The 15,974-nt window shown below is 41.1% G+C and overlaps 1 protein-coding gene across 2 annotated transcripts in view; it reads left to right on the top strand.

Moving 5' to 3' along the window:
* The first annotated feature begins 753 nt into the window (after positions 1 to 753).
* Positions 754 to 15,974, top strand: part of CDH13 (cadherin 13) — a 476,767-nt gene continuing 461,546 nt past the window's right edge. Inside the window, exon 1 of one of the 2 annotated variants that reach the window (XM_086757907.1) lies at positions 754 to 929. In XM_086757907.1, coding sequence (XP_086614033.1) covers positions 885 to 929 — 45 coding nt within the window. In that variant the 5' untranslated portion in view covers positions 754 to 884. The remainder of the gene's footprint in view (positions 930 to 15,974) is intronic. The other variant, XM_086757908.1, reaches the window with a different exon arrangement.

Below are 15,974 nucleotides of genomic sequence, written 5' to 3'. Positions count from 1 at the left end.
AGTGGCAAGGAAGGTGGAGCTGGAAATGCAGACGGGAATTCATTCGTAATCTTTAGTCCATCTGCCTGGTGCTACTTGCTGGGTTGCTGCATAACCAATCCAGAGAAAGCAGGTTCTTCACATCAGGTCCCCTCTTCCATCAGGAAAAGTTTTTGTAACTGAAGGGCATGCACCTTTGAAACTCTGTCCTAGATTCAAGTTCACTGAATCAAAACCTGGTTCTGCCATTACCTGAGCAGTTAATAAAATCTATTGCCTTATGATGGATTTTCTCTGCAGGCTAGAATTGATCTGTCTTCATTGTGATTTGTGAGATTGAGGGGGGAAACAGCAAATATCATCTGTATTTTTGCTGCACTGAAAAATTTCACTGTTCTTCTTCTAAGGCTTGGAAGTAACTAAAACTGCAGTGGTCATTTTTTTTTTGATTTATTGAAAATAAAGCAAACCTTATTAACATTTTAATAAAGAGAATCTCTTTGCAGTGGTGCTCAGAGTTGCTCTTATTTCTCTCTGTGCAATTTCATTCTCTGAAAGGGAAATACTATTGAGATCTGTAAGGCATGATTTGTTAGACTGAAACTAAACACACAAATACAGCAAAGCAAAATGCTTTCCAAAGGTGCTGTGTGTGTGAGAGGTGCTTGCCCAATATGTGTGATGCAAAATGGGGATGCTTTGTGAAGAAATCATCCTTGTAAAGCCATTGGTTCTGGTCATCAGACTCTATCCAATGCTTTAGTGATGATGCTGCTGATCTATTTGGGAAGTTGGCTGGCTCTCAAGGCAGAGTCTCTTCTCAAAGGCTGTTTCACAGTGAAAATATGCTCAGTGCAGCCGAGTGCATGAATGAAAAAGCCTCTGGTACCTTCTAGTCTGGCAAAATGCAGCACAAAACTCAACTTACTCTGTCCTTTCTGCTGTCCCAGGTAAGAAATGTGTCTTTTTTTCCTTGCCTTCTTTCACCTTCCTTCTCTTGTGTATTTGGATTTGAAAGTATTTGTAATTCAGGTCTGATTTCTAAGTAATTATACGTTGCTTGAATTACTGTTGAAAGAAGCAAGATCTCTGCTATAAGCCAGTTGCTAGGAATACAGAATCTCATAGTTCCTTGATTTACAATTACAACAAATTTGCTGTGTGATATATAGCATTTTTTTTTTTTTTGTTTCCCTTCAGGAAGGATGGTGGGGGGAATCTTTCAAGTGTCTCGGTAGCAGCTGCAGCAGCAATATTTTCTGTCATATCAAATGCTGCAACTTTGATTTGCCTCTCTCCTCTGTGGCTTTTGCCGGGTAGCAGGTTTATAGGCTGTTATAAGCAGCTCATGTTATTTATTGTTTTTTGATTTGTATTTAAAAAAAAAAAAGAGAGAGAGGGGAATATGGAGGGAAAATAAAATCAGACCTTGCAAAAGGTTCCCTTCCCCATACTCGCCTGATAGACGTGTAATACTCAGTTAGTGACTTGCCATGTAGTCTTTCTCTTATTAAATGTAATAGATCCCCCTCTGCCAGAAAGCAGAGGGAAAAACACCCAGCCTTAAAAACACGGAGCTGCTGAAGCTCTGCTGCTGCTGTCTGTCAAAGCAAAGGGACTCGCTGGATTTTGACTTCTCAGTACCTCCTGATTGCTCTCTTTTCCTCTTGCTGGTGTTATAGGGGTCACTTTTTGGAAGCTCTGGGGGGGTTTGAAAATCCTTTGTTGTCATCCAGCTTAAATGAATCCTTCTTTCTTTTGTCTTAGAAGCTTTGTAAACTCTTGCATTTAGTGACAGTGGCACTGGTAACCTGGGCACTGAGTAGAGATAAAAATTAATTCCTTTTTGACTTGTGATCGAGTGGTTTTGTTAACCCTTAGGGGGTTAGTAGGTTTTAGTGTCAAACTACTGCTCGGGACACTGAGTCGGTGCACTCGTGTTTGTGGAACTGCAATCAGCTAGCCTTTAGTCTGCTTTTTCAAAATAGGATGGAAATGGTGAGGGATCACTGCTGGGGGAGCTTTATTGCTGAGAGCAGATATATCAAGAGTGTAAGCAGGAAGCAGTAGGGTGAATGGAATGTATATATGCTGTGGATCAAGGCTAGTACATTTGGGTCTTGGCTTACCCTGATGAGGAGTAAAAGCATTAGCGTGGGTGGCTGAAGTTACGGGACAGTAGGAGACTGAGTGATTTGTGAGCAAGCCCATAGGCATTTGGGGTTGGTTCAGGATAACAATCCCACTTCAGGGACTGTAACAAACAAAAGCAGCTGCTTTGGGCCATAGGTATGGTGCGCAAACGCACTGGTGCAGGATGAGTTTGAGGAACCAGAGCAGCATGTGCTGGGGAAATACGCAGAGTTTCTTGCAGGGCCTCCCTGACAGCTCAGGCTGGGGTTCTGTGTGCTGTGTGGGAGGGCTGGGCAGCAGCCAGCTCTGCTGAGACTGGCTGTAGCCAGTGGGCAAGCTGCTGTTCCCAGCAAGGGCTCAACAGCTCTTGGGTGGGCTGGGGATGCCCAGCGGGCTCCTGAGGAGGAGAAGTTCTCAAAGTGGGCTGAGATTCAGCCTGGTTGGGCAGCTGGGCTGGCAGAGCTGCCAGTGGGAGACAGGGGGTGCAGGCAGTGTAAGGATAACCTGTGGATATACCGAGCTGGTGCTCCCTCACCTTGGGCCTGAGACCTGCCGTCTGGACTGCAGTTTGCTTGGCTTTCTCAGTGTTTTCAGTGGTGTTTTTTTGTTGTTTTCTTTTTTTGTTTTTTTTTTTTTTGGGGGGGGGTCTATCTTCTTTAGCACACGACTGAATCGATCAGCTTGAGTTTGGATTTTCTTTAGCCGTCCCTTGTAGGAAAAGCAGTATGTGTATGACGGAGAACAGACTTCTAAGGCCTTTTAAAACACATGGCTGGCATTTATTTAACATCAGTAACTACTTTAAATCTGACAAGGTGCAAAAAACACCTGATTCTGAAAACAACGTGCACTTTATTGATAACTTTCAGCAATACTTCAGAGTTTCTTTTGCTGGGCTGAGCTTGTGTTGCTTTAGCAGTGCTTTATGTTTCAGTGCTTAAACTGCGCCCCACCTGCTTTATTAGCATATGTAGCTTTACCTGGCAATGTTTATACCTTTGATTTAACACATCCCCAAGTTTACTTTAGAGATCATGTCTAAAAGTTAATGAATTAAGGAATTAATCAGATTATAAGTGTACATAAATCTGTCTTCAGGTATAAGGTGGTTGAGTATTGGCAGGTTAAAGTATGAGGTGAAGGTGGTGGCATGCTAAGGAAGGAAGAGGGAGGTACTGAAATGCTGTTTGGCTTTTCGCTTTGACACACCACATGCACAGCTTTCATGTGACAGGAAAAGTAAACAGAAGAATGTGAGAAACAACGTATTAAACAAATGCAGCCATCTGGCTGTGTAGTGGTTGTAACACATTTTGGGATATTTTTTTTCCTAAGTTCTCCTTTTTCTCCCTTAGCAGTAGCAAGGGAGAAAATATAATATAATGCTAATGGAGTCTGCAAAGCTCAATTTTGATAAAATTATTTCTAAGCAATAACAATCTAGTAATGCAATACTTTCTGTGTAAGTAAAAGACACGAATAACTTCATTTCAAAGTAATCACAGCAAAGTTTACAGTGTAGAAAAAAGTTTGAGGAAATTCGTATATTGATAAGAACATGAACTGAAAAAAGATTATTTTAAATTAAAATATAATTTCTAAAACTAGTAACTTTGGGTTTGTGTTTTCTTGGTCTGCATCTAATTCAACTGAATTTGTTAAATAAAAACCCCTGCCTTTTGAGGCATTAAAAGGGTGAAGATGGAGAGCTGCTTTTTCAGCCCATGAAGTGTGTTTGTAAAAGTTGTGGTAAACAGGTGGGCGACAAATGATTTTTTTTTTTTTTTTTCTTTTGCAAAGATTTACCAACTGTCTGCTCTGTTTTCACCAAGACGAAAACTGAACATTAGCTGGAAGAGCTGAGGAAGATATGCTTCAAGTAATTCTTAAATTCAGGATCACCTTTAAAACTCCAAAGCATATCTATACAATACAGCTTTATTGATCTGAAGCTGACAGAAAAACTACGGGTACTCTGGTAGCTTGTGCAGTTCACTATACACTGTACAGTAAGCAGTAAATACATACAGATTTTTAACGCTATAAAACCAGAGTGCTTTTACATTTTTCTCAAAGCATATTTCCTAAGATCTATATTCAAAATATTTATTCTAAACCAAAACTTGTTCACAGCCTTGCTTTTTTATGTTGTGCGTTTCATGCAGACAGATGAATCAACATAAAACTTGTAAGTAAAGCTTACAAGATGAGGGGAAAAAAAAATGATAGCTTTAACAATAACTGTCGTGTTCCACTGTGTTGCAACTAAGTTAGTTGGAAAAATGTCTAGATTTCACAAGCTTGTCACTGTAGTGAATAGAGAAAATTAGTCCTAAAGCTCCCCAAATGCATAGCCTATACTGCTTCATTCTTAAGCTTTTATTTTTTTTCAGATTTCTCCAGAAGAGGGCTCCATCCACAGCTTGAAAGTCAGCACCCATATATTAAAATAAATAAATTTATCAGCTTCAGGAACAAAAGAAAAATCTTACTCACACAAACTGTTGATATAACATTAAAGATGTTCAGATTCTGACCAAGCATTTCCATGTTGTATCTTGTTGCTGTAGTTCTTACTTTGTTTAAGACTGCTTATTATTTGAGAATTCTAAAGAGAAAGTCGTGTATCTATTGTGCTATAGCTGAGTTGTAAAAATGCTTTAAAAATGTTACAGAAACTCAATTCCCAATTATTATGTATAATTATTTGCACTGATGAGCATTTTGTGAGCAGGCTGACACTTACTCCTGGCAGTTTCAGGCCATCACTTTTGGTTAAGTAGTCAAAAAAGGTCTTCCACTTACATATCTCATTCAAAAGATGGTGTCTCCCAAAACACAGAGCCATTTCAGCAGTCATGCTGTGCTATTTGTCAAATGTTGCCTTGGAGGGAAGGTTGGTCCCTGGTGAATTAGTATGACTTTGGGCAACAACTCTAACCTTTTAAAGATGCTTGTACACAGGACCTGACCAGACTCGTTACTGCTAAGCAAGAGGAATTTGTTACAATAGATTAGTGGAAACTGGTCATGAAAATGCTGCTGGAGCTGCAGCATTACATTTAAATGCACTTTGTGTACCACTTCAGACTCTGCCTATCAATTTAAGATGTAGCTTAGGCGATATGTTGGGACCTGGTTTCTGTTTCTGATGATCAAAAATTGAAAAAGGCTATCCTACCACTCATGTTATCTTTGTGCTGTGAACTATTGGGGGTTAGTGACTGGATTTTTTTAGTGACTTTTCAGCTAGGAAATGAGTATTTCTAAAAGGTATCTCAACAGAGCAGTGCAACAGGAACTATTAGACCTGTGTAGATAGCAACAGTGGTGCCTGTTCAGGAAGACATGAAGATTTGTCTTTCACTTTCTTCCTGTTTGTTATTGGATAAGTAGGATTTTCTCATTCTATTAATATGTAAGGGCAAGCTAGATAACAGAGCTGTTGCTGTTCTTCTCTTCCTGCATTGCTGCTGGAGTCACATCTGTCATCCTCAGCTGCTGGGTTGTACCAATGTGCTGTGTTGCCAGGATTTTGGCCTCAGGTTTCAGAGTTCCTTTGGGACTTGAGGCAGAAATGTGAGGTTAGTGGGTTTTTTAATTGTTTCATGGAAATAATTTCTTCATTCAATTTTTGACAGGTACGAGTGCCAAAATCACTTTTGTGTTTCACTAGTATTCTAACCAGCAAAGCTTCATCTGTGCAGGCAAAAAGACAAATCTACCACGTCCACTGGGGAGGAGACACAGATGAGAGGGATTTATCATCCTTAGGAGACTAAGTGGGCTATAGCTCTTCCCAGTTAACTCTGGATGATATTAGCAGGTTCTTGATCATGGCCATATGGTTGGACTGTGCCCTGCCCTAATCACCAGATGGATGGGACCAGCCCAGATGGGAGACTGTTTTTCTGTCATTTCATGTGTCCTGCAGCTAGCACAATGTTAGTGTATACAAATCAGTAGGCTATTAAATGCCAAAGAGGAGTGAAAAATAAGACTTGCTTTAGTAAGCACTGTTTCATTATTCAAAGGTCTTGGAAATTTTCCCACTGCTCTTTTTTTAGTGTTGTGATGTGGACTGTATTCTCTGTCAAAGAGAAGAATAAAAATCTTTGAACGCCTTACTGTTTTGTGTGAAGGCAACTCATCCCACTATGAACTATCCAATATTCTACACTCTTGCACCATTAATTTTCTTGGCTAAAGGAAAAAGGAGGAATTTAAGATTTGGTTTGATGGAGCTGGTTAAAACTGATCTAAGAACAGACTAAAATAAAGAAGCTATTAAGAGTGGGGTGGCATGAATCTTTTCAGCATACAGCAGTTTAGCAGTATCGCTAACCACTTGGAAAAGCTGATTAAGGTGTTTAAATAACTTCTGATAGCTAAGAATATCCATGTATGGATGTCTAATTCAGTGTTGTTGAGCCTTCTTTTTAGGGAGCTGAACCTTCAGGCTTTTGAAGTATCTCAAAATTGCGCACCCATGTGCAGCTCTCTGGAATGATAAAGGTTCTACTCTCCAAACTATCGTTTAAAAAGAAACTCCTAGTAATAGATATTTCTTTGTCTAAACTCTTTTTTGTTCTCTTGCTATGAACAACTAATGTTTAATTCCTTGTTGGTAGCGGCAACATATGTATTTCTAAAAGCTAATATTTAATTCCCAAAGGCTTTGCAGTCTGGTATGTAATGAAGAGCAAATAATTCTTGTGTATGTGAAAGCTGTATTAAGAAGAGTACAGACAAAAAGTGGGTTTCTAAAAGTTGAAGTTTTTGGCAAATGAATAATGGTGGCAGATGGACCTTGTGGTACTTGTGTGTAACAAGAACTGGAAATGCTGAAAAGCACAGGTTCTAGACCATTAAGCTGTCACTGTTAATATGGCCGTCTGTGGAGAAATGTATACACAGATGGAACATGTCATGGGTTTACAACTTGAATTTAGGATGTAAGAGGTGCTTACTTGAAAATATCTATACCTGTAAGCTTTTCTCAGCTGTCACTACCTGTGTGCTGAAGGCTACTGTTGAAGGTTACCCCCATTTCCTCCCGAGATGTGTTAGGTGTGGGGGCTTCTTATCTGCTCCAGGGGCAAAGTTGGCAACCTTGACTGGAAACAAGCTGGAGGAGTAGGGATTCTGTGTACGTTAATGGCTGTCTGCCAGATGGACAGTAACACATCTGTGGCAGTGGTAGAAAGAGGATGAATAACTTCTTATATTTCTTCAAATCAATCCATAAAGCTGTTAGCACATTGAGTTTTGTTTGAATTGTTGTGGAGAAAAAAAGCATGTTACAACATACTTATCATGCTGATAATCGGCTCATCTACTTTATAGACACTTTATCAACTTCTTTTCGTTGTCTTGGCAAAACTCGGAATTGTAAGACGGGTTTATGTGCAAACTATTTCTAAAGAAGATTCTGAGTGAAACATAGGGGATTTTGAACCCATAACAGTGAAATAAGAGCTGGCAGCTATCTGTGGAGTCAGTGTATAAAGGCAGAAATTCTAAACGGCTTTAAATTAATCTGAGTCCACTAGTGAGCTATCCCAGCATGTGTGAACTGCGAGTGTGATCCATAGCTTGTATAGACAGCATACAAGGACAGAGGCAGGGGGAAATCATGTGTAGTGGCCCCTTCTCCAGCCTGTACTAGTTTTCTTGATGTAAGATGGTACTTGAAGTGTATCTGTAATGTTTTTAACTTTGAGCCTACTGTTATTAATTGCTTGGGAGCAGAGAAAGCCCTGGGAACAATGTTCCCAAGATCTTGCATTTTCCCATAGACAAACTTGCTGGCTTTGAGTTCCCCACTGCCAAATGAGGTGTATTTGTGCATTTCTCTAGAGACAGCCCTCTGTTTTCCCCGGGGAACCACGTTTTATCAGACAACAAACAGCTGTATCAAAACGTTAGAGCTGAACATAGCACTGCTCTATAGTTGACAAAGCAGGAAATCCAGAGCATCTGGTACTTTGCTTTCTAAGTGAAAGGAGATGGAATTAGCCATTAGTATTGGATGGGCATTTCCCTCCCCATTAAACTCATTGTTTCAGAGCTCTGTCAGAGGAAGCTGAGCAGTTCCAACTGTGCTATGAAGCAGGAATGGCTATCTCGGCTGCAGGTTTGAGCCGTTCAGTACAGTTAGATAACTGGCCAAATTAAAAGGTGTTCAGTTTGACCTTCTGCCAAGATGAGATAACATGCCCAGCTTCCTGGCACTTGCAAGACCAGTTATCTGCCATCTGTATTCAGGTGAAATGCAAAATGAAAAACCTATGGGTAAAGATAAATGATAATTAAATTAAAATAGGACAGTACATAAAAATAAGTTTTGATTTCTGGGACTTTGTATTAGCCTGCTACCTGAAGGTGGTATTGTGTGTCAGTCTAAGTGGTTTTATTCTTTTTCTTCCAGAATGTCTTTTGTTTTCATAATTCATGATCTGATTGAACTAACTGGACTCTGACCTCCATAAATCTTGATTTATTAATATTGATAATCCTATTAGTTTACTGATATAAAACTCTGACCTGAACACTGAAGTAGTTAGGCCCATATTTGATCACCTTTCCTTAATATGTGGCAATATCATTGCAGGAGACATCATTCAGTGGGACAAAGAAGTAAGGATGGTTGTTAAAGCCTAGCAGTTATGGGAAGTACACCTTTTTGCACCCACTTAAGCTACTGTTCGGAAAAAAAAAAAGATTTTACACATGCTTCTATTTTTGGAATCATTATTTTATTCTAAAGCTTTTAATTAAAAATATGTCACTTGATAAGGAAGAATACAGTCTCCATTTTTTAATGTCATCAATAGTTTTCCCTAATTGTTGGATCTGTGCATTTGTCAATGCGGAAGTGTGGCATTCTGTGCAGTGAGGATATTGATTATTGCAATCTGACAAAACAGCAGCCCTTTAGATTGTAATTTTGGATACAGTGTGTTACTGGGAAATATGGTAAGGATGTTGTGAATAAACCATGAAACTTTTGTATCTTGTGGAAATGGCTTCTGGTCTTGCACATCCCTCTACTTCAGTTTTCTGAGTTTGCAATAGTAAACCGCTGTTGTGCTCACTGATATGGGGGCAGGTCTCCAGTGGACATGGATTGATGGCATTGCCCCACTTTACGTTATGTAGGTGAAGGATGGTTAGTATCAATGCCATGTACGTTTCTACAGGGTACATATTGGGAGGCTTACATGGCTTCTGTTGCTATTATATCTGAGCACCCTGCAAATTGTAATGAATTTATCCTTGCTTCCCTAAAATAAATGCTGAGTTATGACAGGAACGTTATTCTGAAATGGGAGACAACCTCCAACATCTGCCTGTTTCAATGACTTCAGTTCTGTTATCTTAGTTGAGTAATGATGTAGGCTGCTGTCACTTTTGCTGCTGGTGTTGATTCAGTAGTGACAGTTCATTGTACTATAGAAAGATTAATTCTGATTGGAGGGAGCCCAGAATAAATTCAGTCTTTAGGCCAATCAGAAGCTGATGTACGTACTACTATTTTAATAATGCTGCTTGACTTTCAGAAATATAATTAGTTATGATTTGCCAAAGAACTGCCTATCTCTCTACAGCTAGTATTTTGCATATAGAGGAAACTATGAAGAGAAAATGTTTAGCTAATCATAACTGCACAGAATTCTTCTAGGCATAAGGAAAATAGTGTGTTCTTGCTTATAACTGGTGTTTGTGTGATGGCTGCTGGCAAAATGATCAGTTGGAGCAGAGGAGGAGGAGGAGGAGAAGGCTGGAAGTGCTGCATATACTCATGGCATTTCAGACCAAAACAGTCTGGGGTAGAAGACGGGTAATAGTATACAACCAACTATGCTTCCAGTGCTTGGACAGGGGACATGTGCCGGATAATTCTGCTGCAATGTGAGACAGAGTCTCAATGGCAGAATGTCTTCCCCCACCGTCTGATAAACTGGCTGATAAACGTTCCCATCTTCCTTCCTTTCTTCAGATTGGAGGAGGCAGAGCTACCAAAATCTTGGGCTCCTCTGGTAGGAGGTGAGCTGCCTGGTCATGGTTGTTCCACCCCGATGTCTAGCTTCTGGAAGTGTGAAGTTGCTGTCCTAAAGTGTAATTGTTAGTGAGATGCACCTAAATGTCTGCCTTCCTGTGGGGATGATGACACATGGATGAACCATTTGTTACAAGCCTGAAATGTGAGAATCTGTAGACTTGTATGGACTATTGAAAACTAATCTCTGACTTTGTGGAACAGCTGCCTCTTCATTTATAGTTATGTCCCTTCAATGAAGATTCAGTTGTCTTACACTTGCTTCCCAAGAATACAATTGTCAAAGGTTTTGTTCCTTTGTGAGTCAAAGGCACACAAGCACAGAATCTGTTTATTGCTCTGCATTGGAACTAAACATTGATTATGGGTGGCTGAAGGAGTTTGGCTGAAACAGAAATGGACTTGGTTGTCTGCCATAACTCACGTTGAACCTGAGCAAAATCATTTTTCAACTTGTTCTGGACTTCGGATTTCTGCATGGTCTGTGTTTGTGGAGTCTAGCTGGGATATGAAGAAAGAAAAAGCAATCATGCACAGCACGAGTGGTTCTCCCTGCCTTACCCCCAGGCTGGCTGGAAGGAACAGCATTCCTGTAATTTCCTTCTTCAAATTACTTTCTCTGTTCCGCTTCACCCGGTCAAAAAAATTCAGATAGTCTGAGTGCTTTTAGTTTTTCTACTCAAAATTTCTTCTGGAACTTCTAGTGTCGGGGGAAACGATGAATACTTCTTACTACTGTGTGTTAGCTTCTCTTAGATGCCTTCAACAGGCCCTTTTGGAAAGTCCATCCCTGTTCTTGGTGCTTATAGATGAGATGACCATGGGGATTTTTCTGCAGCATGAGGAAAACCAGACATACCTAAGGAGTCATATTTTCACTGGGTAATCTGCAGATTGCCTAGAGTTAGTGCAGCGCTGAATCGTAACCTTTAGCTAACGTAGTAGGCAACTATAAGCATTGTACTGTTCGTATTGTGTATCTGGCCCAAATCTTGTGCATTTCTTGGTATGTTCATATTACCCTACTTCATTCTCCCTCAGTCCCCTAAGCCAGTCTAGTTCTATCTGTATGTGTGGAAAAGAGAATTTAATTTGGCCTCCCCATTACTGGTTTTAGGTTGGTGATCTCTTAGAGCCAGAAGTGCTGGGATAGTTATTTAGTAATACGCATGCTGAGACAGCTGCTGAATTTCTTGTCCCTGTTCGTGGCTGGCTGAGGAAATCAGAAAGAAGATCAAACCTTAAGACACAAAAATGGAAGGGAAAACAAAACCAAGGAAAAAAGAGAAACAAAATGGTATTCAGTGTCCTGTAAATTCTTGCAGCTGTTAGAAGGCTGCTTTCCAAATCCTGTTTGTGATACAGTTAACAGGTGTATACAGAAATGCAGCGCAGCATCTTGTCTGATTCTGCTTGATTTCCCCATCTTCATTTACATGAAATCTTACCTGATAGTTTAGGCTGACACCCATCCAGAGCTATTGCTCGTATCTGGATCTGAAGTTGCTGGCATCAGGAAACAGCAGTATTTTACTCTGTTTTATGCACGTTTGTGTGTGTGTGTCAGCATACTGGTTTACAAGAGGCAGGATATTTAATCCTTAACTGCACACTGGTGGAAGTGAGTATATTCCGGAGAAAATGGAAAGGTAGGAAAGGGCCAGAGGACCTGGGAGGGGAAGGACAATTCTGTTATGGCTTTCCAGCAATAAATATGAAGCAAGCCAGACACCAGGAAAAGCGAGGCAATATCTTGCTGAAATGAGTATTATGGGCTAGCTGTTACGAGAGAAATGTTCCGAAGCCTTGTCAGATATGTGATTTTTTTTTTTTCCCTTCCCATACCACTTTTGCTAATATATAATTTCAGACTTATCAGTTTTTTCTTACTTTGACATCTCTCAGAGGCCAGCTGAAGAGCAAAGGGAAGAGAACCTGACTTGAGGCACATTTGCAGACTAGTTGTTAGTTTTCTGAAGGTTCTTCCATGCTTAAAACAGAAACAACCTTCCCCTGACAACTGAGCATACAATTCGTGTACAATGGATCTACTTCTGACATTGTATTTCTGGGGTGTTTGCATGACTTGTGATTCATCTGGCAGTGCTTCAGTTTAAGCACTGATAAAGAGAACACAGCAGAGTGCAGATACGTTTGACCTTTCAAAACACTGAAAACAAAAATAGGGAAATAGTTACTTCGCAGTTTTTCCTTGTACATGTGTGATGACTGCAAGCAAACTAGCGTTGTTATTTCTGTCTTGAGAGCCTGTGTAGCACAGAGGCTTCTGGGCCTGAGATTCACTCTTTTATACCTGCTCTTCCCAGGACAGTGTGTGTGAGTTGGCTTGACATTGGAGTAGATGTTCAAGTCAACTTTGATTTCCCCATTGCAGGGGTTGGCCTGTAGTTCAGGTCTGTTGCCTTCCAAAATCTTTACTGTTTGATAAGCTATGCTTGTGTAATTGGCACACTGGTCTTGGTTCACTTGCCTGATGGGCAGGCATCTGTGCTTCAAGTGTAAAGTATCACTGCAACTGTCACTTTACATCAGTATTACCAATACAGAAGCAAGGCTCGGGTACCCATGGAAAGTTTCTGCCAAAATCCTCAGCTAGCTACAGCCTTGGTTAGCAGCCACCTCTTAATACTGCCGTGACCAACTTCAAAAAGCAAGCAATTCCGTGGGTGCTGTATGGTGTCAGCACCCCTGTGGGGTCAGAGCTGTGGTGGGCTCCCTGCAGGGTTGGGCCTTGCCCTGGGTTCACCCCTCCTCGAAGGGCTGGGGTTTTTACATAGCAGCGTGGCTGGGGCAAGGGCACGCCAGGCCTGTTGTGCTACTGCTTCTGGGGAATACATCTCTTCTGAATATGGCTCCAGATTTGATGGGAACTGAAGAACCTCCCTCCTTTTCCCCATAGAACTGTTGTTGATTTGTGAGTGCATTCCTTTGCTTTAAAAGCAGAGGAAGCGCACGCAGTACATCTTTCCCAGCCTGCAAGCTAGAGATGTACATGGTGTGCAGAATTTTGTGCCAAGCTCTGGGGGTAGGGGTAGGTTTTGAATGAAATTATCAGGGTAAATTTTTCTCTTGAGCCTCTTTAGGGAAGGCTATGCAGCACCTTGGGTATAGCTCTGATCTGGTACTGCTACAACTATTTTTGGTATTTCTAAAACTACTTTGCAGTTGGTGCACTGGAATTTGAATGTTCTTTGGGTCTGGAGCTGCTTAACTATAAACAATAGCCCCTCCTTGATTTCTTTGTGCTATCCTGCTGCCTGTCGTATGCTGGCGAAGGCCGGTGCTGCAGGGAGAAAGGTTTTTCTCCTCTCATCTCACTTTCTTATTTCCTGGTTCACTGTGTAGTTGCCTTCCGTGGCTGTGGTTACATGAATTTCATTAATAGCAGATCTTGAGCAATCCGCTTAAGTAACAATCAGTGTGTCTTTTTAATTTGCCCTTCTTCCATACATTTGTTGTGAATCGGTGAACTCTCTGATCAGCTAGCTACTTTAGCACCTGTAAACAAATCTCTGTTGCTGTTTAATGCTGTTGGCAGGGCTCCTTGCTGAAGCAGGCTGCTGGATTGGGAGCTGTGTAGTACTTGTGGAACTTAAAAAGGGAGTGAGACTAGAAAGTGTGACTGCACTTTAAGAGGTAGAGAGCATCGTTCAAGGAAGGGATTTGTTGCTATTCTATCTTTATTTATAACTCTTTGCTGTAAAATGTGTAATTAGTCCCTGGATAAGCAACACTAGTGCACCAAACTTGCCAGCTTTCCCAGACAAGCATTTAACTGTTCCCTTTCAAAGTTATGCTCCTTTTTGCTTAGTCTCCTTCTGGCCCAGGACATCTTATTTGTGTAGCAGCCTAGCTTTGGCTGGACAAAAGTAGGGCAGGGAGCTTTGGAAAGCAAAAATTGTGACTCTGAGTATCCTTAGGTTTTGGGGGGTTTTGAGCTTTAGCCTTCCACTTCCCCAGCAAGCTCTTTGTGGACTTTGATTTTTTTTTTTAATTTTTTTTTTTTTTTTTAGTGTTTCTCTTCAGAGTGTGATGCTTCATTAAGAATCTGAACTGTAAAGCAATGCCTTTTCCCACCAGCTGCATGCATAAGGCTGACCCTTGGCTTGAATATGAAGTTTGGTGGCAGCCTTGAACTATTACCAAATATAGTGTAAATCTTACTGACAAGGCTTCCAGGCAGCTGTGCCCGGGGGGGATGTCGGCAGTGAATGTGTGACAGAAGTAATGTCTGATATCTGTACCTGGCACTGAACCACTTGGACCAACAGGCCCAGGAGAAGAGGGTTGTTTCTTGCTCCATCCCTTGGCCGGTTTCCTTGTGGACACCCTCCTGTGAGCTGTGGCTTGCCTTGCAGTGCTTGGCTTCTCATGGCTGGGGGTCAGAGCCCACCCCGGCACCTCGGAATGGCTGCTGGCCCTGGTAGGGATAACTGCACTCACAGTGTTTGGAGCTTTGCTTCTCTCTTAACAGCCTCATCCTTCTTGAGCATCTTGATTTCAAGTGTCTGTTGAAGCACTGTAAACAGATTTCCTTCAGTTCTGCGGCACTACATGCTGTGTTGCGATACATTTTTGTCTACTTTAAAGCTGTTAGTGATTCGTTAGCTTACAGTTCCAAAAAACAATTCCAAAGGGATCACTCATCTCCCTAGAGCGGTGAAGATATTTTCAGGCTGGCTACACAGTGCTGTGGCAGTGTTTCTGAGACTTGCCTGGTTCAAATCATGTGGCAGTGATAGTGCCAAAGGCTGCCAGTTCGACAGAGGATTGCACACAGATTCCATGGGTGGGAACCCGCAATATTATTAGACACAGCTAATAATAGTTCCTCTTGACTTCTGAAATGTCAGGATGGTCTTGCGAATAACTGCACTTTGGAAAGCATTAACCTTTTGTTTGCCACCAAGACTGGTCCCTAATATGTTCAGCGCTGCGTTATGCTTGTAATACATAAAGGGAAATGTACTGGGAACCAGGAGTCTTGATATATCTGTCTGTGAATTGATGACTGTCAAGATCTCAGAGCTGCAGCATTAGTCTGGGGACCCATGACTGTGTTCTGTGTGTTTACACTGACTGGAAAGATGAGCTTCTGCTATCCAGAGATACATAAGCTTTAATGAGCATGCCTCTACCTCATTTTCCCCATCTGTAAAGGGCTTTGAAATCTAATAGTAAGAAATCTCTAGTGTACTATTAAAAAAAAAAAAAGTATGCTAATATAATGAAGCAACCCTTTTCTTTGAGAGGGATCGGTTACTGTCTGATGGACTGTCCTGGAGTCGGGTCTCCAGGGTTTCTGGAATTTCTGAGTAAATCTCCCACGCCAGTTGCTCTAGAGCTGGCTCTTCTGGCAGGGAACAACTACTGTGCTTTGCAGAGAATTTCAAAGTTTTAAATTGCTTTATGAACCAAGCAAAACCAAAAGTAAAATATCTCTAAATGCTCTGTGGAACTAAGTTAATACTTTCTTACACTAGCCACTTATTTCTTTTTGCTGTCTAGTGCACCCAGCATGGCACCAGCAGTATGTCTCAAGCTGCAGGATTACCATAAGATTTTTATGGACTGCTGGAGGCCAGTCAGTAAGGGGTTTTGATGTATTGGCTCCGAAGTGTCAGAAACTGATAAATGAAAAAACTACAAAAACAAGTTTTTAATCTAAAGATGTTAGCATTTAGAAGAGTGAGGAATTAAGCCATGAGCTTTTGTGTCCTTTTGAGGATATTACAAAAAACATAGCTCCAAGGCAGATGAGATGAGTTTCAAGAGATAC

The sequence above is a fragment of the Chlamydotis macqueenii genome, chromosome 13, assembly GCF_036417535.1.
Source record: "Chlamydotis macqueenii isolate bChlMac1 chromosome 13, bChlMac1.mat, whole genome shotgun sequence".
NCBI lineage: Eukaryota > Metazoa > Chordata > Aves > Otidiformes > Otididae > Chlamydotis > Chlamydotis macqueenii.
This window is presented reverse-complemented; position numbering and strand designations above follow the sequence as displayed.